The following is a 27,212-nucleotide window of genomic DNA, read 5'->3' on the forward strand; positions in this document are numbered from 1 at the left end:
TTGCACTCATTTTTGCCACTAGTCTCCCATGATCTACCCTATCAAATGCCTTAGATAAGTCAATCGCAATACAGTCCAATCTACCTCCTGAATCCAGGATATCTGCTATATCTTACTGGAATCCTACAAGTTGGGCTTCAGTGGAATAACCTTTCCTAAACCCAAACAGCCTTCTATCGAACCAATTATTAATTTTGCAAACATGTCTTATATAATCAGAAATAATGTTTTCCCAGAGCTTACATAAAATGCATGTCAAACTGACTGGCCTGTAATTTTCAGCTTTATGTCTATCAGCTTTTCCTTTATATATGGGGGCTGCTATAGCAACTCTCGATTCATTTGGTAAAGTTCCTTCGTGCAAACAATAATCAAACAAGTACTTCAGATATGGTACTCTATCCCAACCCATTGTCCTTAGTATATCCCCCGAAACCTTATCAATTCCAAGTGCTTTCCCAGTTTTCAACTTTTGTATCTTACTGTAAATGTCATTGCTGTCATAGGTAAATTTTAATACTTCTTTAGTATTAGTCACCTCCTCTATCTGGACATTATCCTTGTAACCAACAATCTTTACATACTGCTCAGTAAATACTTCTGCCTTTTGAAGATCCTCGCATACACACTCTCCTTGTTCATTAATGATTCCTGGAATGTCCTTCTTCGAACCTGTTTCTGCCTTAAAGTACCTGTACATACTCTTCCATTTTTCACTAAAATTAATGTGGCCACCAGTTATGCTTGCCATCATGTTATCCTTAGCTGACTTCTTTGCTAGATTCAATTTCCTAGTAAGTTCCTTCAATTTCTCTTTACTTCCACAGCCATTTCTAACTCTATTTCTTTCCAACTTGCACCTCCTTCTTAGTCTCTTTATTTCCCTGTTATAATATAGTGGATCTTTACCATTCCTTACCACCTTTAAAGGTTCAAACCTATTTTCACATTCCTCAACAATTGCTTTAAACCCATCCCAGGGTCTGTTTACATTTTTATTTACCGTTTTCCACCGATCATAGTTACTTATTAAAAACTCCCTCATGCCCGTTTTATCAGCCATATGGTACTGCCTAACTGTCCTAATTTTAATCTCTTCCTTTCTTTCACATTTATTTTTAATTACCACAAAGACAGCTTCGTGATCACTAATACCATCTATTACTTCAGTTTCTCTATAGAGCTCATCTGGTTTTACCAGCACCACATCCAGAATATTCCTCCCTCTAGTTGGTTCCATCACTTTCTGAATCAGGTGCCCTTCCCATATTAACTTATTTGCCATTTGTTGGTCATGCTTCCTGTCATTCGCATTACCTTCCCAATTGACATTTGGTAAATTGAGATCACCCGCTACGATCACGTTCTTTTCCTTATCGTTTCCCACATAGCCGATTATCTTATCAAATAATTCTGAATCAGCATCTGTGCTACCCTTTCCTGGTCTGTACACTCCAAAGACATTAAGTTGCATATTATGTTCAGAAATGAGCCTTTACCCCTAGAATTTCGTGTTTGTCATCTTTAACTTTTTCGTAGCTTACAAATTCTTCTTTCACGAGAATGAATACTCCCGCTCCTACCATTCCTATCCTATCTCTACGATACACCCTCCAGTTTCGTGAGAAAATTTCTGCATCCATTATATCATTTCTCAGCCATGATTCAACTCCTATTACAATATCCGGTAAGTATATATCTATTAAATTACTTAATTCTATTCCTTTCTTTACAATACTTCTACAGTTGAGCACTAACAGTTTTATGTCATCCCTACTTGATTTCCAGTTCCCTGTTCCCTTAACACTGCTCCCTAGCACACCCTGTTTCCCTGAATGTACGTCCCTATAACCCTTCTAAACAAATTTCCTAACTTATGTGTACCATTGCGGTTTAAGTGAAAGCCATTTGAGTGCAGATCTCTATCTCCTACCCACCCATTAGGATCTAGAAATTTCACTCCCAGTTTCCCACATACCCACTCCATAGTCTCATTTAAATCCCCAATCACCTTCCAGTCAGTATCCCCCCTACACAGTACTCCACTGATAACAATCTCCGCTTCCTTAAATTTCACCCGTGCTGCATTTACCAGATCCCACACATCCCCAGCTATGTTGGTACTTATACCTGCTTATCTTACGTTGTTAGTACCAATGTGAAACACTACCACCTTCTCCTTTCCCTCCTCCTTCTCTTCTACTTTCCTCAACATCTGCCTTAACCTAATTCCTGGATAACACTCTACCCTGGTACCCTTTCCTATACACACTTTCCCGACATGTCTAATGATAGAATCCCCCATGACCAGAGCCTCAACCCTACCAACCTCATTTGTTCCCCTCCCCTCCTGTCAGTCCTCTCTTTCCTGACAGCTGCAGAAACTACTTCCTCCTCCCTTTTCTCCATTCCGTGACCCCGTTCCACCTATCTTTTCCTATCGACTACTCCACATTTCCCTTTCCTCCCTCTTCCCTTTCTCCTACTTCCAAACTTCTCGGCAACAGTTCCCTGTTCCTCATCTTCCCACGGTTGTTCTACCTGCAGTGACTCATACCAATTTCTCACCGACACCTGTCCTGAATTTTGATCCTGAATGGAGCCCTTAGCCTGCAATCGCCTTCCCCTTAAAACCACCTGTCTTCCACGATTCCCCCCTTTCTTCCAATCCCTCTGTTACACCTACTGTATCCTGTACATTATCTAACCGCTCATAAATACTGAAAGATCGAGGGAGTGCAATATTATTTACGGATACTTTAACTACCTACTCAGAACTCCAAATGATTGGAATACAAGATCAGCTGATTTATATATTTATATTTACTTGAATACACTATACCCTTTGTTTACGGCTGTAGCCAACAGTGCAATATTTGAATATGAAGAGCGACAATAATCAATAGCAATACAACGACTGTTAACTATTACCGTGTAATCTCTTTAACTTCTTTTTAAATGGAAGTTTACAGGCATATCGTACTTTTTAATGTAGTAAATTATTACCTTCGCGATAGTTTGAACGGATATCTATATGAAATACCGGAGAAGTTGTGGCAGAAGTTATGGGTACTATTCCTTATGATAATCTGCCTTTGTAAGTATTATACCAACGAACCTACAGATATTTACAAATATTTTTAAAGTTAATATTATTACCTAAAGTATTTCCTAAACCTAAATTCGAAACAAGGTACACCTAGCTAGCCTACTTAACCTTGAAAACGTAATTTACTGAAGACCAACTGAATTACTTGTGATAAAATTTAAATAAATATCACTACTCCCCATTTCTACCAACGAGCACTAAACACCGCTATATAAACAACACTGAATGAATCAGAAATATACAAAATTAAGCTATTTCAATGGGTTTTAACTACTTTATCACTACAATAATGCAAGAGCCCTCTCAACAGCCAACCGTTCTCAAGCACATCCAACTTTGTTATCATAATCATGTTATCATAATCACCATCCTCCGAATGTAAAACCCTTTCAATTAACTCAAGCAGTAGCATTGTTGTCACTTGCTTATACTACTCCCGGAGCCATGGTTAGGAGAATGACACCTGGTGAAATGTTTGTGCTTTCAGAGGCTACAATTAGGCAATAAATAACGGTGCAAGTTTGTAGAATGAGAGCTGTAAACCAGCCACATTCCTATTCTGTTCATAGAAGCTTGCAAAAGGAAACCCTTGCAGGGGTGATAAACATTGGACCTAGTACATATGATGCTGCGCAGCACGTGAATGTCTTGTCATTTTAGTTTAAGGCCTGACCAATGCTCACGTTAACGTCATGTCAAACGAGTCAGGTGGCTTAATCACTATACTGACTTCCTTGACAGAATCTTATCTGGGAATTTGAAAACCGATTTCAGGAATTACACAAATTAGAAATGGATTTTTAATATTTTTGCTACTCCCTATGCTTCCTTTCTCTATGTTGATGGTGGACCTACTGCATTACAGTGTGAACTACTGGACTTGCAATGCAGTCATGATTTGCAGGCTATGTATGAAGCTAGTGCAAGACTGTTGCAGTTCTACGAGCATTTCTCCAGGACATATTTTCCAAAACTTCACCAGTTAGCAGCTAGATTCATTTCTATGTTCGGTTCTACATTTTTCTGTGAGCAGCTATTTTCTGTAATGAAAATGTACAATTTTCTTTTCAGAATACATATGTCCGGTGACTATTTGCATGCAGTACTTCAAATTACCACAACACAATCAGTGACACCAAAAATAGCCCATAAAAACAGTTAACGGTGCATCTTCCTACTGCAGACATTTCTCAATACAGTGTTATGCTTTAATATTTTTTTTGGAAGTATTTTTTTCTACAGTTGGTTTTGCGTTGCACCGACATAGGTATGTCTTATGGTGGGACAGGAAAGGGCTAGAAGTGGGAAGGAATTGGCCGTGGCCTTAATTAAGGTACAGCCCCAGCATTTGCTTGGTGTGAAAATGGGAAACTATGGAAAACCATCTTAACGGCTGCTGATGGTAGGATTCAAACCTACTATCTCCCAAATGCAAGGTCACAGCTGTCCATCCCTAACCACATGGCCAACTTGCGTGGTTTTAGGAAGTCTATTAATATAATTTTATTTAGTAATATTCTGCTTACGAGCACCAATTCAACAAGCCAAAATTTATCTATGTAAGTTTAACCCTCGAAGTGCTATCGTCTCACTACGAGACGATTCGGATCCCGGCTGAAGTGCTATCGTCTCGCAGTGGGACAATTCGTAAAATCGGTATAACAATCGATTTTAGGAATGTTCTCGCTGCAAAATGAAATTCTTTATCTGGTAGGAAGTACAAGTTGGTCTTTGGTTGGGGAAATAAAGCAGTAAGTGGTGATCTTGTCAGTTGTGAACTGGTCTTTGTTTATGTCTGCTCAAACTGCGCTGTTGCTTCGCACGTTTGAAGGTTACTGTTTGCTAGCCGATTTGTGATTATTGTGTGGCTGATTTACTCTATTTTAATTGGTTTTTTTTAATTTAGTGGCTATTATAATATAAACATCAGTGAACTAAGTGGTTCAAGTGCAATTAGAGAAGCATTGGAGGAGCTTGTGAGTGATGAAAGTGAAGACGACATTGGTAATGTAGAAGATTTTCCTGATGATTTATCATTAGATGACTTCTCTTCTGGAAGTGGGGAAGAATATGACCCTAATTTAGATACCCGTGACTGTAGTGATGCGTCAAGTAGTGATGTAGACAATCCAAATGTGCGAACCCTACCAGGCACATCTAGACCTTATGGCCCCCCACAACAGACTCTCTCAGAGTCTTTTTACCTGTGACTTTATTATTCATTGTAGTTTCTATTATTATATATCATTGTGCGTGTAATGCAATTTGGCACATTTTGTATATCTTGGAATTTAATTTCAGATAATGTAGTGCTTGTTTCCAACCTCAAAAAATGGAATATTTAAAAAAAAAAAAAAGTATGAATAATCATCTATTATACTTTTACTGGATACTTGTAAGTAAAACATCCTACTATTATCTTATTCTTTAATACTTCCTGAACAAATTGACATATAATATGCCGTATGTAGTTACGGATTTGTATTTATTATAATTTTTTTTAAATGTATCTGCACGCTGCCTTAAGAATGCTCAGCACTTTAAGAGTGAAAACATCAGCACTTGGAGGGTTAAATAGAATGTAAATCAACATGAGTGTTATGAAATTTGTTCTGTACTACTTGATATTCTATTCTAAATTGTTTCATAACGTGGCAAGTGTTCACGTAATCGATGTCAAGGTATTATCGTTTGAAGTGTTCATGAATTATCTTCCTTAAAGCGATATACACCACACACACCTCGCAGTACTACTCTCAAGTCTGTGCGAAGTGAGCAACCTCAAAATGGTCTCTTGCTAGTACATGCTAGTACATCAGTGTGTGCATGCGCCCACCTTTCATTTAAGTGTAGTATTACTGGTAAATAACAAAGCTCCAGATTTTTCTGACTGCTACTACTACTACTACTACTACTACTACTACTACTACTACTACTACTACTACTACTACTACTACTACTACTACTTTTACTTTTACCGGGCGAGTTGGCCATGTGGTTAGGAGCACGCAGCTGTGAGCTCGCATCCGGGAGATACCGTAGTGAGTTCGAACCCCACTGTCGGCAGCCCTGAAGATGGTCTTCCGCTGTTTCCCATTTTCACACCAGGCAAATGCTGGGGCTGTACCTTAATTAAGGCCATGGCCGCTTCCTTCCCATTCCCAGGCCTTTCCTGTCCCATCGTCGCCATAAGACCTATCTGTGTCGGTGCAACGTAAAGCAACTAGAAAAAAATACGTTTTCTTCTATTATTCTACCACTCCCCATCCTTTTTTTTTTTTTTTTTTTTTTTTTGCTATTGGCTTTACGTCGCACCGACACAGATAGGTCTTATGGCGAAGATGGGAGAGGCAAGGGCTAGGAGTTGGAAGGAAGCGGCCGTGGTCTCAATTAAGGTACAGCTCCAGCATTTGCCTGGTGTGAAAATGGGAAACCACAGAAAACCATCTTCAGGGCTGCTGACAGTGGGGTTCAAACCTACCATCTTCCGAATACTGGGTACTGGCCGCACTTAAGCTACTGCAGCTATCGAGCTCGGTGACACTCCGCATCCAACACTGTGTTCCAATCCAGGTTCTGTTCTCTTATGCTGTTTTGGACCGAGTCCATCTATCTCAACCTTGGTCTCCCTCGGCCTCTCTTCCCCTTCACTTTCCTTTCCATCATCTGCGTTGGCTTCTTTTATCACTCATTCTTTTGACACGCCCAAACCGACTAAGCCTGCTTTTCTCTTTTTTTATCACTTAACTTTTGCACTTCAATTTTGTACCATGTTGAGTGTGCTAAGTTGAAATCTTGAAGTATACTTGTGGAACAGCCTGTGGGCATGTGGGAAAGTTTCTGATCTCGGGGATGTCTAAACAAGGTCTTTCTAGAAAAAATTTCAAGGAATAATTTTGTTGAAGAAATATAAACATTAAATGCCATTGGCTAGGAGGAATCAACTGTTTAAAATCCTGCATGCTCATTGGCTTTAAATAAAAATGCTGATCTGTTTGTTCCACCTTGTGGGAGCGAGCTTCCTCCCCAGAGCTGGGCATGGCGTGCTATCAATTCTTCTTTGGATCTGCTATGGGTCAGACTGGTGTCCATGGTAGCTTTCTAATGCTGTACGGCGCACTGGACTTTAATCGTAAATAAACGACGTGACTTCGGCTCAGTTGTTCTTCAATTGGATAACAGCATCTTAAAGGAGCCAGCATATACTAATCTCCTTATCCAGCAACTCAAGGATTCCTATCTTTAACATCTTTTCAATGCGCACTGGACTTTTTATGAATCTCTGTTATTGAGTTATTTTTTAACATAGTGCTGCACGTCTCTATAATACTTTTCTCAATATCTCACATGGTATGTACATTTATGAGACCTTATGTGTCTTTACATTGTTTGATTACTTCGGTATTTATGTTTTAATTTTGCTTTAGGCTGATGATGACCTAATATTAGGTCGAAACTGGTCCCTAATCATTTATGTAATTTAAACTCTGTATATTTTGTATTGAAAAGGTGGACTGTAATAATACATAAGTTTAACTCGATGCATCTTGGTAGGTGTTTTAGGTACCAACTAATGAGCCCAACCTAGCACATGCGGGCGAAACGCTGGCAACCAGGAATGAGTTAGCTGGAAAATTTATAATGTCCCATATCGTCTCCTTTCTCCTAAGTCTTCCCCGCCCAAACTTTGCAACATTTTTGTAACGCTACTCTTTTGTCTGAAATCACCCAGAACAAATCAAGCTGTTTTTCTTTGGATTTTTTCCAGTTCTTGAATCAAGTAATCCTGGTGAGGGTCCCATACACTGGAACCATACTCTAGTTGGGTTCTTACCAGAGACTTATATGCCCTTTCTTTTACATCCTTACTACAACTCCTAAATACTCATAACCATGTGCAGAAATCTGTACCCTTTATTAACAATCATATTTATGTGATTACCCCAATGTAGATCTTTCCATATATTAACACCTAGGTGCTTACAATGATCCCCAAAAGGAACTTTCCCCCCATCAACACAGTAATTAAAACTGAGAAGAATTTTCCTATTTGTGTAACTCACAACCTGACTTTTAACCCCGTTTATCATCATACCATTGTCTACTGTCCATCTCACAACATTACCAAGGTCATTTTGCAGTTGCTCACAATCTTGTAACTTATTTATTACTCTCTACAGAATAACATCTGCAAAAAGCCTTATCTCTGATTCCACTTCTTTACACATAAGAAAACATAAAGGTCCACTAATACTCCCTTGAGGAATTCCCCTCTTAATTATTACAGGGTCAGATAAAGCTTCGCCTACTCTAATTCTCTGAGTTCTGTTTTGTAGAAACATAAGCACCCATTCAGTCACTCTTTTGTCAAGTCCAATTGCACTCATTTTTGCCAGTAGTCTCCCATGATCCCCCCTATCAAATGCCTTAGATATGTCAATCGTGATACAGTCCATTTGACCCCCTGAATCCAGGATATTTGCTATATCTTCATCAGCAAACTGGTTATAACCTGCCAGTAAGGTATTTTGTAGTGATTTCTTGACAGATTAGTAACAGATCATAGAGCTTCAGTGATGGCACTTTTATGAAATTTTACTGTGAATTAATTCTGTTGAATGATCCTGGAAGAAGTCAACTTTTTTATTTCTCCCACTATGGAAACTTGTATCAAGCAATCTATCAATCACCACTGATCTACATTTAGGGCAGTCATCCAGGTGACAAATTCCCTGTCATTTGTTTACTTAGTCTTTTCTTAAATCATTTCAAAGAATTTGGAAATTTATCAAACATCTCCCTTGGTAAATTATTCCAGTCCCTAACTCCCCTTCCTATAAATTAATATTTATCCCAATTTGTCGTCTTGAATTCCAACTTTATCTTCATATTGTGATCTTTCCTACTTTTAAAACACCACTCAAACTTTTTTGTCTGCTAATGTCATTCCACACCATCTCTCCTCTGTTGGCTCAAAACATACTGTTTCAATATTTTCAAGTAGTTAAGTCATCTTGTGAAGGCTATGTCTTTGCACATTTAATGTTTTTACCTAAACAAAGATATCTGTAGCTGATGATGTTTATAAAAAAACGAAATGTGTACTACCACTAATTCGTGATACTTGCTTAAGGCACACAACATATTGTATTGATAAGGTGGGACAATAATCATTGTCAGTTTGTTAGATTACAAACCTTTTAGTCGAGCAACTCATGTCCTTTCTCTGAAGTCCTCCGAGACCAAACCTTGCAACATTTTCGTAACCCAACTTCTTTGTCGGCAATTACCCAGAACAAATCAAGCTGCTTTTCTTTGGATTTTTTCTAGTTTTCGAATCAAAGTCATCCTGGTGAGAGTCCCATACACTAGAACCATGCTCTTAATTGTGGACTTAGCAGAGACTTACATGTCCTCTACTTTACATCCTTACTACAACCCATAAATGCCTTCATAACCGTATGAACATATCTGTAACCTTTATTTACAATCACCTTTGTGCGATGACCCGTATTAAGATCTTTCCTTATATTAATACCTAGGTACAAACAATATTCCCCGTGAGGAACTTTCACCCCATCAATGCAGTAATTAAAACCAAGAGGACTTTTTCCTCATTGTGAAACTCACAACTTGGCTTTTCACCCCATTTACCATCATACTATTGCCTGCTGTTCATCTCGCAACAGTATCGTCTTTTTGCAGTCGCTCACAATCTTGTAACTTATTCATTATTTTATACAGTATAACATCATCTGCAAAAAAAAAAAAAAAAAAATAAAATAAAATATATATATATTACTGATTCCAGTTCCGTACTCATATAATTTATATATAAGAAAACATAAAGGTCCAATAAAACTGCTTTGAGAAATTCCCCTCTTTCTAATTATAGGATCAGATAATGCTTCACCTAATCTAATTATCTGAGTTTTGTTTTCTAGAAATATAGCCTACCATTCAGTCACTATTTTATCAAGTCCAATTGCACTCAATTTTGTGAGTAGTTTCCCATGTTCTACCCTATGAAAAGCCTGAGATAGGTCAAACACGTTACTGTCCATTTGACTTCCTGAATCTACGAGGGCAGATCCAATGTAAATGTGTATTATTTTTTAAAATTTATTGCATCAACCAAAGGAAATACACGTATACAGATCACTCTCTACATAGTGCCCTGCCTACGGTGTACATTTTTTCCATCGGAATGATAAGTTTTTTATGCTGTCCTGATAGAAAGAATAGGGACATATGCAGAGCAGTTGCGCACAAACTCTTTCACACTTGCATCATCATCGAACCACTGTCCTCCTAGGTCTTGTTTGAGTGGTCCAAACAAATGGTAGTCACAGGGTGATAAATCTGGACTGTATGGAAGGTGTTCCAGAGGTGTCCAGTGAATTTCCTTCAGTTTTCCCACTTCAAAGCGGCAGTATGTGGCCTTGCATTATCATGGAGAAGAATGACGTTTCGGATCGGTTGCTGGCGTTGCTTGTTGCGATACGCAGCTTTTACTTCATCCACAAGGCAACAGTAATAGGCTGCATTAATTGCTCTTTGTTCTTGAAGAAAATCCACCAGCAAAATGCCTCCAGAGTCCCAGAAAACAGTTGCAAGCACCTTTCCAGCAGATACACCTTGTGGGTGGGGGATGCAGATGAAGAATACATCCACGGTATCCCCTGCCTGTCATAAGAGGCGACTGAAAGGGGCGACCAAGTGATGATGACATTAGAACCATGAAACTACTTGTGCTTAGTACCATTATGTGAGGAACACCATAGTTCGACGTTACTTGCAGTTATTACCACCGTGTGAGGATCACCCTGGATCTACGTTACCAATGATTAGCGCCTTTATGTGAGGAACACCATGCTTCTGTGGTTAGTAGGGTCTACGATCGTGTGTATTACACCGAAGCGGAGGAGTGGGCATCCAGCTGCGTGAAGTAATGCCCATGTGCCGTAACGCTGTGCTGGAATGTATCGTAATCTATAATCTTCGCTTGTGTATTGACAAATTACACAATTAGAAATAGGAAAGGATTTCCACCTGTCAATACTTGTTTATTGCACTTATTATGCTACAGGACTAGTTTCGACCCCTTACATAGGGTCATCTTCAGCTGAACCATACATTCATATCTATGTGATGAAGCTATGATTAAGATTATATTGTCTAAGGAATGCCGTATGATAATAAACATTTGGTCACATTGAAATGGGGTATGTCGTAACGTGAACTGACTTATATGTCACTATGTGCAACAATGCAATTGTATGTCTAAAATAATATGTTTAAAGTCTTAAAATTAGTTTATAAAACACATCTCTACTTAAAACTAACTTATATATTGAACCCGAGTGACTTAGGTCCATTGTCAGTCATGATTTGATTTATGAAATAATATGTGGTACATTTATTGAAGTACAGAAAGTTTATTCCATACGAGCTGTGTTAAAATATAATTTGGTCATACGACAGACTGGAGCCATGGAGCTTAGTCTGTCACAACAGAATTTAGCTGCTTCACAGCAGGGGAGCCCATTAGTTTGGCGGCCAGGAAAATACAAGTCCACAAATAAGTCTTGGTCAGAAAGAAAAGGGGGTAGTTTGACACAGTGGAAGCTTGCAACACGAGCAGTGTGCTGGGATATTTTGGGCGGACGGAAACTTCCGCGACGTCACAAATTCCAGGAAAGGTTGAATGGAAAAGTACAATGGTTTCAACGACATTCGCTAGCCTAGGTTCTGGCAGGTGGAAACTTAAATCATGTGACCACTTGTAGGCCAATCACAAAAAGTTATTGGGAGACTTAGGGATACCATCTTGAGAGATGATGGATAAGATATTCTCGTAACTTCAATAGTAATCATTAATAAATTATTGTGAGTACACGGATCGACGTAATGAAATTATTAGATGTCACGCATGGAAAAATAATCGATAATTATTGGCAAATTAAATAAATTGAAGGCTGGATTTCGTGGAAACCAGACAGCTTGAATGTCATTGGTTGGACGAAAACCACGTTGTAATGGACGCTTCCAAGGGCGCGAAATGTGAGGAGCTAAATCCACCCGTATCTCCGAAATCTATGAACATCGGGAGTTCATATTTAATACAGCGAATATGCTAGAGGAGTGGATTAATTTGATATAAATTATAACGTCCAATTCGGAATGCAAGTGCCGATTTTGGAAATCCACCCCCTCCCTCATGGACATGACGTCATTTAACCCGCTAGGGGAGGCTTCATCCATATACACTAGCGCAAGGGACACTCACAGCAGTCTTGAAATTAAACTTTGGAGCTGAACTATCGTCCGTAGCTGAATCCGTCGTGTACCGCTAACTCAACCTTCATTTCTGCGAGCAACCGCCGGCACTTACGGAAAGTGATCGCGCTCGAGCGCCATGAACTTGAATTATTTTAACTTAGAACAGTGTGTGCCAGTTATAAAATATTGTAGCGAAGTCAAATAACTAAATAGCAGGAGTGAGAAAATAAGTTTCAAGTACACAGCAGTAGGTGCATAATTAGAAGACTGTGTGATGAACAGTACCTTGAGGGAATAATAGCCTGTACTTTAGGAGATCGAACCAATATCATGGACACTTCAAGAGTGCAACATGAATTGGGCGTGCCGCGTCGGACAACGTAAATTACGCCGGGCGTATAATTTGACACCCCGTCGGATGTGTCAAAGTCCTTTTGTGCGGTGAAAAGGACGAAGTTCAAACAGTGTAAAATAATAATAATTTGGGTCTAGGGTTTAATTTGTGTTGTAGTATTCAAGTAGAGATCAACTTTTCAGTGTTAACAATTTCAGTGGTGAATTAGTGTGATATTTAATATAGTGGAGTGAAAATGGCGATGTGCCAGGAAATCTTCTGTGAAGTAAAGCCAAAAATTATGGGCGAGTAGTACGGCAGATAGGGGCCGAAAGGGGCCTCTCATCTGCTAAGCCGCAATGGATAACAGAAGTCAGATGAGTACCACAATGTGAATAATATTTGGGAAATGTCACCGTGATTAGGAAAATGGGAATAGTTTGATTTTGACTTGGTTACCATACGTAACAAAATGGGTCGCCTCACGATGCCATTCAAAATTTGAAGCACTGACAGGACTAAGGGATAATAGATTAAATGTTGGGTCTAAATTATGTAGTGATTTTGTTGTACATATGAATTTTGTAGACATAGGGTAGTGAATTAAGTCATGCATGCATTTATGTTTTTATAATCGAAATTTTTCGACATTTGATTTGATGTAATATTCAAATAGACCCGGAGTGTGTTTTTCTCGTAGTCATTTAACGACCAGTTATATAATAGTGTTGAAGGAAAATCCAGCCTTGTCATGCCAGCTGTGGTTGTCTCAGTGTTAATATTCTAAATTTGAAGTTGTCAAAGTTATGGGAAATACCACAGAATAATAATAATTCAAGAGATATTGGAATTTTACGTGGGCAGTGCGTAATAATAAAATTTAAGTGATAAGATGTTGAGTTTATCGGGAATCGTTTAATGACGGGATGTCGTCTTATTTCGGAATTAAAGTGTGTGATGATTTAATTTGATCAATTAATAATATTGAATAATAATATCGGTGCTAATATCCGTACATGTTAATGAACGTGTTGTTTAAATTACGGTCCAATAATTTTACGAATAAATGTCGTATCTTAAATTTGCAATTCATTAGCCGGAACACATATGACTAATATTATGAAACCATGATTGTCAAATTTTGGTAAATATAATTTCAGACTGTTACGATTATTTGTGGAGAATGAACTAAGACGTAAATCGAATGTGAATAGAAAGGTGATAAAGAACCTGCAGTCAGATAATAAAATGTCGTACGATGTCAGAAATGGAATATATAAGTCAGTTGATAATTCTGTGAGAAATAAATGAATAAAGGAATATTGAGATAGAAAGGGATATAAATTCCGTATGAGAAACACTTAGCATATTGAAATGAGTGTAAAATATACGGGCAATGTCACAGAGAAATACTGAATTACGTAGCGGGTAGAATTCGAACCCGTGACAGCATGCACGAAATAAATAGACTGCATAGCTATTCGTTGAGATACAACGGATTTAAGGATAATGAGAGATTCAGATTCCACATAAATGATTGTATGTTGTAATCATTGTAATGACGAGTGATGACAATCATGATGCCGTGATGATGATAATAAATATTGCAGATAAAAGGTTGGACCGTGTTAATTAAATGGGCGATGATAAAGATGTTAAAAAGGAATCTAAATGATAATATGCAACCGATAATAATAATAATAATAATAATAATAATAATAATAATAATGTTAGGACGATGATAAATCATCGCGGTCAGATTAATAATAATTGTCATAATAATAATAGTAATGACGTCTTTGGGTTGATCATTGAATAATTGTAATCGCGACCGATATCTTAATGCATTTTTGGCGGAAGTGACCGATTCATTAATAATAATAATAATCTTGAGTGACGTCATAATAATAATAATAATCACAAGAGGGAGATGATAATAATAACGGTAATAACACTTGTGTTTTGCATCCCGTAATAATGACGATCATAATAAAACGTACCTGTGCCAGGAATCGTCGAGTATCATAATAATAATAATAATAATTTCGATAACGCTAATTTCGTGGAGGCAGGAATATTCTAATAATAGTGAATTAAATCACAGCCGACAAGATATCTCTGCTCGAGTTTTTTAATAATATAATAGTCAGTTGTTATCTCGTTACCGTGGGGCTCTGTCCGAGGCAAGTTACCGTAATACTTTGTTTGTTTATTTTTCTTGCGGGGCGAGGAGAGGTCAACAGCCGGTATTTCCCCCGTACCTCGTTATCTCATTTGTGACAGTAACCTTCTGAGACCGCTTGATAATAATTTAGATCATGTGTAAAGAAAATATAAATGTTAATTCAGTGGTATGGCATCAGCTGGATATTTAAGACAGGACCTGTCAGTGCAAAACAGTTTCCTAAAAATTCATTCTGACATTACCCAGTCCGAGTACCGACCTTGGAGAAATGTAGATAGTCGGGGTACTGCATCTAAGTTGAATCGAGAAGCTGACCATAAACGTGGTTTATGCTTGGGCTCCCGATAGAAGGAAGGCTTTTCCTTGGACAACGGTTCGATTCAAACGTGATCGATCCGTAAATTATACCCCAAATTGTAATTTTCTTTCAGGATAAACCTACCAGCATATTATCACCACTTGCGGTGAAGCAAGTGACCTGTTTATATCAGGTGTTGTAAATCCAAATGTTTTCTTTTTTTGTTCTATTCAACTGTATCAAAGTTAATAGCGCCGGGTGGCGCAATAAACTGCTCCTTCTGGCAATTATTTCAAAGGAAACCATCCTCATAATCTTTTTATAGTAGTTAGATGTTATGCCCTTTTTCAATTTAAACATCACTTCCTAGTCCTATCATGGAGTCCTTAAATTCATGTTTGCAATTGAGCTTTCCCCATTTTAATTTTATTTGCTCCGTTCATTCCCGTGTTCACTGAGGCCTCTATATTTACATATTTGTTGACTTAAACAGTGAACCGACACCCCTGAGATTAATGCTAGTCTGGGACTCGGGAGGTGGACGGGTGCAATATATATATAAGATGAATACAGTATATAGGAACACTTCATGCACATGAACGTTCGTGTCTTGCGTGTTGTTCAATTCATCGGTTGACTTTTGTGTTCAAGTCTTATTTACATAGTTATACACTTGGTTGCTGTTCCTGGAGTTTAAATGATATGATTTGCTTGTAAAATTGTATGAGTAAAAGATTTTGTCTTCATGTATATACATAGAATAAAACGCTTTCCAATTTTAAAAAGGTGCCAGGTGTATGGATAGAATTAGGCTAAAATATGTTCAGCTCTGCTGTGTGTTGAATCTGTTGCCTTATTTTAAAATCAAATCATGTTGTCCTGTGACGTCCATAAAATTTGAGTGACGTTGGGTTCAAAGATAATCAATAAACAGAACACGACACGCGACAGAAAAACAAAAGCAACACACCCAGCTCCACCCCCACCCCCACAACAGCAACTCTCCCTACCCCTCCTTCCCTTCCCCTCACAGCAGCTGTATGAGCCCAAGAAGAACACGAAGTAGTACACAACAAGCTCGCATATCAAACACAACTCTGGCACACCGACAACAGTAAGTACATATTCAGATTAGCACACACAACCCGTAGACATTCCTCCAACATAAATATCACTCATAGCTCAATCTTATCTTCCACAGATAATATAATATCACTGCACAGCTACAAATGGGAAAGGAGCCACTACTTTGAACCCAATGTCACTAAAATTTTATGGACGTCACAGGACAACATGATTTGATTTTAACATAAGGCAACAGATTCAACACACAGCAGAGCTTGAACATATTTTAGCCTAATTCTATCCATACGTCTGGCACCTTTTTAAAATTGGAAAGTGTTTTATTCTATGTTTATACATGAAGACAAAATCTTTTACTCATACAATTTTACAAGCAAATCATATCATTTAAACTCCAGGAACAGCAACCAAGTGTACAACTATGTAAATAAGACTTGAACACAGAAGTTAACCGATGAATTGAACAACATGCAAGACACTAATGTTCATGTGCATGAAGTGTTCCTATATATATAGTATTCATCTTATATATATATTAGTTTTAAGTAGAGATGTATTTTATAAACTAATTTTAAGACCTTAAACATATTATTTTAGACATACATTGCGTTGTTGCACACAGTGACATTTACGCCAGTTCACGTTACGACATGCCCCATTTCAATGTGACCAAATGTTTATTATCATACGACATTCCTTAGACAATATAATCTTAATCACAGCTTCATCACACAGATATGAATGTATGGTTCAGCTGAAGATGACCCTATGTAAGGGGTCGAAACAAGTCCTGTAGCATAATAAGTACAATAAACAAGTATTGATAGGTGGAAATCCTTTCCTATTTCTAATTGTGCTGGAATGTGTCGGTTCCTCAGGGTTCAGAACAGATCTGCGCTACCTATGAGTTGTACAACTTAACGAGAAACACCATGGGTGTACGTTGTCTGTGATTAGTACCACTATGGGAGAAAAACCACGGGTTTGGCTGGCACCCGTGGTAAGTACCACCATGTGCGAAAACCATGGGTGTGCGTTACCTGAGAGTAGTTCCATTACATGATGAATACCATGGGTTTGTGTTACCTATGGTTGTTACCATAATGCGTCATACACCGTGGGTCTAAATTGCCTATGATTAGTAGCACTGTGTGAGCAACACCATGCGTATACATTGCCTGTGATTAGCTCCACTTAGTGAGGGACACTACGGGAATACCAGCACCCGTGATTAGTCCCACTATGTGCGGAGCACCATGGGTCTGCGTTGCTTGGTAGTAGTACCCTTATGTGCGAAACATTGTGGGTTTGTGTTACCTGCGAGTGATGCCATTGTGTGCGACATACGATAGGTGTACATTTCCTGTGGTTAGTACCACCATTAGAGAAACACCATGAGTCTGCATTACCTGTGATTACTACCATTATGGGAGGAACACCGTGGTTCTACCTCCCAATGATTAGTGTCATTATGAGGGACTGGCGACCTGGATTTTGGACCCCTTTAGGTAATGATGCATCATCCCAGTAATTCAGGCTTTGTGAATTGGATCCACTGATTGATTGTGTTTCACTATCATTTTTTCATCATCATTTCGTTTTACATTCTAGTCAGTGGATAAATTTTGAAGTTTTAATTTTCGTTTTGTTCACCTCTTACCATTAAAGGCTGATAATCTAGCTGTTAGGCCCCTTTAAACAACAAACATCATCATCATCTTTCCAGCAGATGGACATGTTTTGGACTTTTTCAAGATGGCACCCGGTAATGAAGACTTTGTGTTTTATCCTCCAAGTAAATTAATCGTAAAATGTAACGAAAAGTGCAGAAAATATCAAAGATTACTGAAAAATGGAATGTTGTGTGATTCATGTGATCGAAGGTGGCATTATAAGTGCGGAAATTGCCCTAGAGACATAAAAGCTAATGAAAATGTTGACTGGATTTGTGAGCAGTGTGTTCAGAATGTTGTAGTTGGCAACGGCGTTGATGGTGAAGCACCGAAAATATACGATGAGGAATGCAAAAGTTTCACCATTAATATGAAGTTATAAATGGGACACGCTTCGCTCCCTTATAGAGAATCGTCAGCCAGTCTAGAATCTCAAAGATTGGTTTATGTTTACAACTAATGACTTAAAAGCTATTTGTACATTTTATGATCTTAAACTTATTTGACTAAATATCATAGAAGGCAAAATTAATGGTAGCGTGCCTTATTAACTAGAACTTAATAGGAGTAAGTAAAGTTGATAAAAAGTACATTCATTTAAAATTATGGTAGAATAAGTTTGTTCTCAAATATTTACAAACATTTGATATATCTAAAATCTTGAAGAATGACTTATGATTCAATCTTAAGAACTAATGATTAGATCATAGACATTTGAAGTTTAAAACATGAGATTGGGCTAAAGGTTTATTTTATCCTTTGAGGATAAGAGTCTATAAAATTCTAAGATCTTGTCGATTGTAACATGTGACAGGTTGAACTTTAGTCTTAACGAAGTTTAAACTCTTATTGTCATTTGACACCGATGAAGGTGTTGATTGATTATGTATCTGTTGACATCATTGATCAAAACTTTGAAGCAATGAATTAAAATGGAGCGTAGTTAAAGGGACATGATTCAATGAACAATGTAGCTACTAGTTGTTGAGTAGGCAGTCGCTTGTTGGCATGTCTGTAACAAGAAGAAAGATTCGCATGAGTGCCGAATGTTGTATTACTAGTTCAGTGAGCACTTAAGGAAACTTCACTTACCCCTCCAATTACTGCTTGTCTGGTGTTGTCTAAAGTTGCTTAGTAACTGCCTGTTGTTCCGCGTCTGCTCCTTGTGTTGTACGAGTGAGGTGGAAGGGGTTGGGGGGGGGGGGAGGGAGCAGGGGTGTGCGGAATAATGTTGGTAGGTCTGGCTTTGGGAGGGGAACCCGGGGCCTCTGGGTAAGGGGCAGGCACGCCACCCCTGCACCGCGGGGCCGGCTGTGTTAGTGTAGAACAAAAGTAAAATTCATAATAACTTTACTGCACTGCAAACATTGAAAGATGCGAGCACTACTGTATTCTTGGTTTATGAACTGCTCGAAGGTTCACCTGGGTATGACGAGAAGCATAGAAAAAATGTATACCGCATTTACCGGTCGATTTTTTAAAATAATTGTTTCCATTTCCTTGTATGGGTCATTTCCCATTATCATCAGTCTATGAGTTTTGTAACGAGTTGGGTTTTTTTCTTTTCGAAATAGGGTTGTTAGCCCCATGATCAACTCCCAACCAGGAGGACCAGGGTATCCCTCTTAGTCTGGCCTATCACCTTTGACCTGTCCAGCTTGGGTGGCCCTACCAGGAGCTCATCCTCCCGCCGGCATAGCTCTCAGGATCACTTAGGCACGCAATCTCCCACATTGCAACAAGATGAAGATACCAGCATGGGAGGCAACAATTACAGCGACATTTTCAACAACAAAGCAGATGTTTTAAAACAACGAAGCATGTTCCCCCAACTCCTCAGCTAATCGTCGTTTTAACTGCAAATTGTCTTAACATTGGCACTTTACAAGGTCGTCAATTTTTATACGTGTTTTTATCCTTCATCGACCATTCAACTGTGAATATTTGAACATTCTTAATGTGTGTTTTTATGTCATATAATCCATGTCAACCATTTGAAATGTATTTAGAGGCAGATTTCATGTTGATTGTTGTTAAGATCCTTTGATTTATTTATTTATTTATTTATTTATTTATTTATTTATTTATTTATTTATTTATTTATTTATTTATTTATTTATTTATTTATTTATTTATTGTGAACTGATGATGATTCCAAGGGAATCGAAACCGGTTTTCACTTAATCAGTGTTATGTATTATATATTGTGTTGAATGGTGGAACATCCCTCAATTAATTCCTATTATATAACACAATGACAAGACTTCAGGGAAACGATCCTTATAAGGACCAACAATATAGGAAGTATTCAAATAATGCAGATCAACATAGAAGGACTAAGCAGATCAAAGTGTCGGTTTTAATCAAGACTACCGGTATCTCTGGAAAACGGTATTGATGTAATTGCTTTACAGGAAACTCACGTAGCATATAAAGACCAATTGCATACCAGAGGTAAAATACCAGGTTATGAACTTCTAGGTGCAACATTCCATCATGCTTATGGAAGTGCAACATATGTATGAAATACAGTAGAGAATGCTTCCCTGATCTTCACAAGCACAAGATATGATGTCCATTCCATTGTAATCAAGATAGATGTTACAGTCATCAATATCTATAAAACTCCTGCTTCCACATGGCCAGCACATGTCATTCAACCATACCCTCACCCAACTGTCTATCTAGATGATTTTAAGAGTCACCATGAGCAATTGGGGATATTCTGTGATATTCTGTGACTGATTCCAACGGGGATGCTTTGACTTTGTAGGCTGAAGAGCACAATTTCCATCTTCTTTATGATTCTAAAGATCGTTGTACTTTCAGATCAGCTGCTTGGAGGAGAGAGTATAATCCTGATTTATGCTGTGTGTCTACTGACTACAACACTATACCTCTACCAACCATGCAAAGAGTTCTCCCTGTTTTTCCCCATAGCCAACATCGACCAGTTGTAGTGGAAATTGGAGTTAAAGTTCCTATAGTATCCTCAATTCCTCATCCACGCTGGAACTTTCAGAGAGCAAATTGGATTGACTCTGCTGAACACCTTGATAAGTGCCTAGGATGGATTCCACCTGTAATAGACAACTACGAGAGATTTATTGGTTCTATAAAAAGCACAGTTTATACCTAGAGGCTACCGAAAGGAATATATCCCTGGTTGGAATGAAAACAGTGATGTTCTCTACCAAGAGTTCCTCACAACTGGTGACCCATGTATAGCAGATGAATTACTCCACAGTCTGGATACTGCCCGCAGGCAGAAATGGACAGAAACAGTTGAAAGCCTTGACTTCAAACGCTTAAGTCGAAAAGCATGGTCCATTCTAAGAAAGGTAGGAGGGGGCTGTCGGGTTGATGGAATTAGTTCTCCAATAACTCCCGATATGGTTGCAGCACAGATTGTGAACAATTCACAAGCTCCAGAAGATAGGGATCATACTACACGGATAAAACGTGAACTGAAAACATTGAGGGCAACCAGTCCAGAAGAGAGTACTTATTTCAAGCCATTCACTCCACAAGATATGTCAAATGCCTTAAGTCAGGTAAAGCCCCTGGGTTTGATGGCATTCACCCTGAATTTTTGATACGCTGTGGAAAATATGTTAGAATGTGGCTTGCTAAATTCTGCTCTGACATCCCTTGGCTTATGAAACAGACAAAGATCATTGCTATCCTAAAACCAGGAAAATCTAACGATCAACCCAAAAAATACCATCCAATTGCTCTTCTGAGCATAGTGTACAAACTTCTGGAAAGGCTGATCTATAACAGAATTAGTTCCGTCATTTTTCATAATTTTCCTGTTGAACAAGCAGGGTTCCAACCAAAACGTAGCTGTACAGATCAGGTTTTATCACTAACAACATTTATTGAGGCTGGCTTTCAAAAACAACTGAAAACCTCTGTGGCATTTATTGATTTGACTGCAGCTTATGATACTGTGTAGAAACAAGGACTTATCTGCAAACTACTACGCGTTTTTCCATGTAAGAAGATTGCACAACTTATTGACAGCATGCTCACCAAGAGGAAGTTTCGTGTAATACTGGGAAATGGCACTAGCAGTGAGAAAACTCTAAACAATGGTCTTCCTCAAGGTTCTGTATTAGCTCCTCTGCTTTCCAACCTGTACATAGCTGATATACCTGAAGCTAGCTCTAGGAAATTTGGATATGCTGATGATTGAGCTCTGGCAGTAAAAGATAAATTCATTGAAAACACTGACAGCTGAACTTGCCACCTTGGGACAGTACTTTCACAAATGGAGATTACAACCGAATCCAAATAAAAGGGAAGTTACATGTTTTCACCTTAGCAACAAAATGTCCAATCGTGAACTGAAGGTTCAGTTTGAGAACACTTGTCTTGCCCACAACAGATATCCACAGTATCTAGGGATTACTCTTGACAGAACTCTGGCCTTCAGGAAACATCTTCAGAATACGGCTGCTAAGTTGCGATCAAGGAACAACATCTTACAGAAGCTGTTTGGAACCACCTGGGGATCGATCATTAGCATCTACCCTACGGTCTTCAGCTCTTGGGCTTGTATACTCTGCTGCAGAATACTGCTCATCGATATGGCTGAACAGCAGTCAACACCAAATCAATTGACACTCAGCTGAATCACACTAGGCGTGTATCAGGGACAAGTAGATCTACTCCCACTTTCTGGCTACCTGTTTTATCCCACACCATCTCACCTTTGTCGGGAAAATGTTCTCCTACGGGATTATTGACAGACTAAAATCTAGACACCCACCTGTTAGAACAGCCAGAAACCTAGCGGACACTATCTTTAATCTGCTTCAGGCCTGGAAGCAAGTATGGATATCCAGTGCTCCATCAGAATATCACAATCTACCATGGCTGAAAAACAAACTAGAGGGTTTTGATCTTCCACGGACCTGGATAACCATCAACAGGATTTGCACTGGCCATGGCAGATGTGCCGACTCCCTCCATAAATGGGGAATACTTAATTCAGTGGCGTGCAGTTGTGGTGCTGTGAAGCAAGCAGTTAGGCACATTGTGGAACAGTGTCCTCTCAATGCCTACCAGGGAAACCCTAGAGACTTTTTTCTGCTCTCACCTTTGTGTGTTGACTATGTAAATAATATGAACCTGTAAATACTTCAAACTGTAAATATTATGTATTTATATGTAATGTGATGTGTTAGCCATATGCTAAATAAATAAATTTGAAGAAATTCTGCATCTGTCAGATATTCTAAATAATTACGTCGCAGAACTCTTCTTCGATCAGGATTATTGTATAAAAGATCTAAATAGAGCTATTCCGCATCTAAAGGGCGATTCACAGCAGCCATCTTGGAACAGGTTGCTAAATGCTAATGTTAGTCATTCAACACGGGAAATGGCTGATGTTAACTTTAACACGAAGTTTAACATATGTTAACATTAACAGTTATTGATGAATCACAAATTTTGTTAAACTGTATGTTAAAATGACTTAACAGCTTGTTAAAGTAACATTTGTTGTAACATTTTCACTATTTCTCATTTTGAAAATTCCATGTTATAGTTTCATTCAGAGCATCTCTTATTTTGTGAGTGGTACCGGAATTTTGTCATGCAGAAGTTCTTACAGCTGAATCACACTGGGCGTGTATCAGGGACAATTAGATCTACTCCCGACCAAAGCTGATGTGTCTGAACACCTTCAAATACTACCGGGCTGAGCCAGGATTTAACCTGCTGACTTGGGCTTAGTAAGCCAGACTTCTACAGATATTATTATAATGATCATTGTACAAGTAATTACAAAAGTTGTCTTCTCTTTACAGTGCTATAGTCAGGAAACACAACTTGCTCTGCAGAAAGCAATCCAAACAATGGAAGAGAGAGGAATGCAGAATGACAACCGCTATCTTCAGCTGCTGGCTCTTCAAAACAGACAGAAGGTAGATGAGAAACCTCCACAAGTCGCAGTTGCATCACAATCAGTGGTATGTATATTCTTAGTGATATCTAGATTTGTTTCCGTATCCATCTGTCATGCATGTGTGTGTGTGGATGATTTCATTTGAATTACCCTTCTGAAGGTTTTGGAGTGGTAGCTAGGGTCCTTTTAACTGTCCCTGTGGCTATGATTATGTCAACCATCACATAAAACAGCCTCCTTCCTTTTTCCATTTAAATGCCTCTTCCATCTCTGCCATTTCAGTTTATTCTGATTGTTGCAGATTGTTTTATTTCTGCGTGCATTTTCATTTAACATTTCATGGAAATTTCTTCTCATCTGCTCATTTACAAATCTGTTGGTAACATTTTCACTATTTCTCATTTTGAAAATTCCATGTTATAGTTTCATTCAGAGCATCTCTTATTTTGTGAGTGAACAGCACTTCAGTCAACATCTTTGTTACTCCCAGTGTAATTTCTACTATGAAACCATGGAAATCTCCCTGCCTGATGGCCGTAAATTAAAGAAATAAGCCATACATTTAAATTTACTGTGCTAAGACAAATAATTCCCTCTTTACTATTAAATCATACGAACCTATCTGAATGAAACCAAACTTGAAACGAAATAGGGTGCCACTTTAATATATTTTTACAGAAATGAATAATTAAAATTTTTCATAGCATAGGATTTTGGTCATGTGCTGACAAGTCACCAGATTTGTTTTTCACTCTTGCCTGACTCCTATTCATTGCAGAAATTGAATCAGGGTGACATTCCAGGTCTGAATTCCACTAATAAAAGTTAACATAAATTGTAACTATTAAATTTACTGAGTACCATATTTACGCAAATAATCCCTGATATTTAACAAATTGAGGCACGAAATTGGGGTGCAGGTTTTATTTGAGTCAAGGTTGGTAACATGCTCCTTTCTCACCTAGTTTTTGATGTTGGGTGTACAGTTATGCTTTGTGTAACCGTAGATGGAATAAAACTGTCCCCATATGTCATATTTAAATGGAAAATTATTCAGTCTTTTAATTGTAAACTGCCTTTACATTTTAAAAAATAACAGTATTTTACAGAGTAATTTAAATTCAAAATTTCTCCGCGTCACAATAGAACGCATCTTCGAGAATGTGCAGGGGTAGCTTTCCACACTTTCTCTCACTTCGGTGTGTCTGTAGTGTGTTTCACATTTGCTAAGTTCGAATGAAATCGTAAATTCTTTTGTATACGGTGTTTTAAGGAACGCCACAATATCACGTAGCAGGCAGTGTGCGGAGAAGCAGAATCCGTGAAGACTGGCGATGCCGACAGTAGGCGAAAAAAGTGCGGCTCATAATTATAATCAATTCATATGTACCAAACAATATTGTCAATGCCGATTAAACTGCATTTTATTTTTACTGCCGAGCCCAGACGGACTTATGATTTTAAAGGAGATGGGGTCACTGTACTGTATTTACAATGCAGACGGAAGCGAAAGAGAAAAGTTTGATAAGCCATGATGTTTTAAGGGCATTGGACACTTTCCTTGCAAGTAAAAGGCATCTAAAAATGCAAACAGTACAGTAAACCAAAAAATAAAACACTTGCACACAGGAGCAAGCATAATGAGCCTGAGCCTTGCAGAGCGACTGCTGCTGCTCAATGAAGAGCGGCAGCGGTGGATTTTAGTGAGATCCCTGACCTCATTGGGTCCTTTATCTCAATTTTAACATGGAGCCCTTTTGGGCGTAGACTGTTTGGTAAGTTTTTGGTAAAAATTCCATTATTTCGGAGGGTAAGGAGAGACGATAGTGGAGCAATTGAAATATGGTGATGGGTTAGTATGAGACTTTGGCATGGAGGGTGGGAGGGTGCTAACGATGTGGGATGCTTCAATTGGTGTTGGGGCATGCAGTGTTTCTGGGGGGAGGGGGGGGATGGGGTTAAGTGGAATTGGTTAGCAGTGTGAGAAGGGTTTTGAGTAATTCAGTGGTGGGGATGGTTTGTGAATTTGATTGGTGTACGGCAGGAGGAGTGAAGTTGAACGCTAACAGCGACGGGATTTGTTGTTGCGATTGATGTGTAGGTCGGAGGCGCTTACTTGCAATGTAGTGGGCTTTGATAGCTTTTTTGATGAATGGACAACCGGGATATGATGCAGCGTGTTGGCCTTTACAGTTGGCGCATTTGGGTTGATCTTTGGGAACAGGGCGGACAGAGTGATGGTGATGATCACCACATCTGTTGCATTTGGTTTGATTTGGACAATTTGCTGCTGAATGGTTTAGCTGTAGGCATTTGTAACACATGAATATGAGTGAAGTATGTGGGCGAGAGTTGTTTTGTTTGGCACGGGTTTGATTCTGGGCAGTCTTAGTAGTTTCATTGGGTATTGGACGAGGTGGTTGTAATGTTGTTGTGGATAGTGCTGATAAAGGGGTATTTGTAGGTTCAGGTTGGGAATGTGTTGGGTCAGTTTGTATTTCCTGCTCAGTAGTGTTGGGAGTGGTTTGGGAGCCGCATTTACAGTAGATACGACCATCCTCTGATGTTTCTTCCTCTTCTTCGATGTCTTCTAAGTCTTGTGAGTCTTCCTCTTCTCTTACTGCTAGTTCTTCTGGTTGGCGGTCTTTGTGTGGGTCTGGGGGTATATAGGTTGTTAGTACAGGAATGTTGTCAAGAGCACGAATTCGGTCTGTGAGGCCCTGGGCATGGTATGGTTGGAGTGTGGTGATCAGTAGAATGTTGTTGAAAGTTTCTTCATTTGTGGCATAATTTGTTCTCGTCTTGCTTTTTTTTTCTTTCATTGTGTGAGTTTATGTTTGCCAGTGAGTTATCCAAGTGTATTATTTGAATAATGTTAATGCACCTTGTTGGATACTTTTTAGAAATAGATTTTTTTTTTTTTCCATGGCATTTGAAAGGTTTAAACTGTGAATCAATGTTAATTGCATGCAGTAGTGGGTATCAGAATATTTTGTGACGTGGCAAGAGTTGGCATTTCTGAATTACGAGTTGGCGGTTAATTCAAAATCACTTAGTAACATGGTTTTACTGTATCGATAAACTAACATCCGAGTTCGCCGGTGTGTCTGTTTCAAGTGTTTATATTGCAAAAAAAAATTGCTGGTTGTGTTACTATCCAAGTAAAAAGAGACTGCATGTGAGAAGTGTTTTAGACATTGAGTGTGATGAATTTGTAATTTAGGAGAGGGTTCTAGTGATGTAAGAGACAACGAATCTTCCAATCCACAGGGAATCAAGCCTGTTGCAAGTTCAAATTAATGAAATACCTGTCACGTAAGTAGGCGTACTT

General features: G+C 38.6%; 1 protein-coding gene across 7 annotated transcripts in view; it reads left to right on the forward strand.

The window, feature by feature from the left end:
* The window catches only part of LOC136864217 (ATP-dependent helicase brm), a 510,653-nt gene that overhangs the window by 42,039 nt on the left and 441,402 nt on the right, over positions 1–27,212 (forward strand). For all 7 annotated transcript variants that reach the window (XM_067140929.2, XM_067140932.2, XM_067140934.2 and 4 more), the window contains exon 3: positions 23,784–23,945. In XM_067140929.2, the coding sequence (XP_066997030.2) occupies positions 23,784–23,945 (162 nt within the window). The remainder of the gene's footprint in view (positions 1–23,783; positions 23,946–27,212) is intronic.

The sequence above is a fragment of the Anabrus simplex genome, chromosome 2, assembly GCF_040414725.1.
Source record: "Anabrus simplex isolate iqAnaSimp1 chromosome 2, ASM4041472v1, whole genome shotgun sequence".
NCBI lineage: Eukaryota > Metazoa > Arthropoda > Insecta > Orthoptera > Tettigoniidae > Anabrus > Anabrus simplex.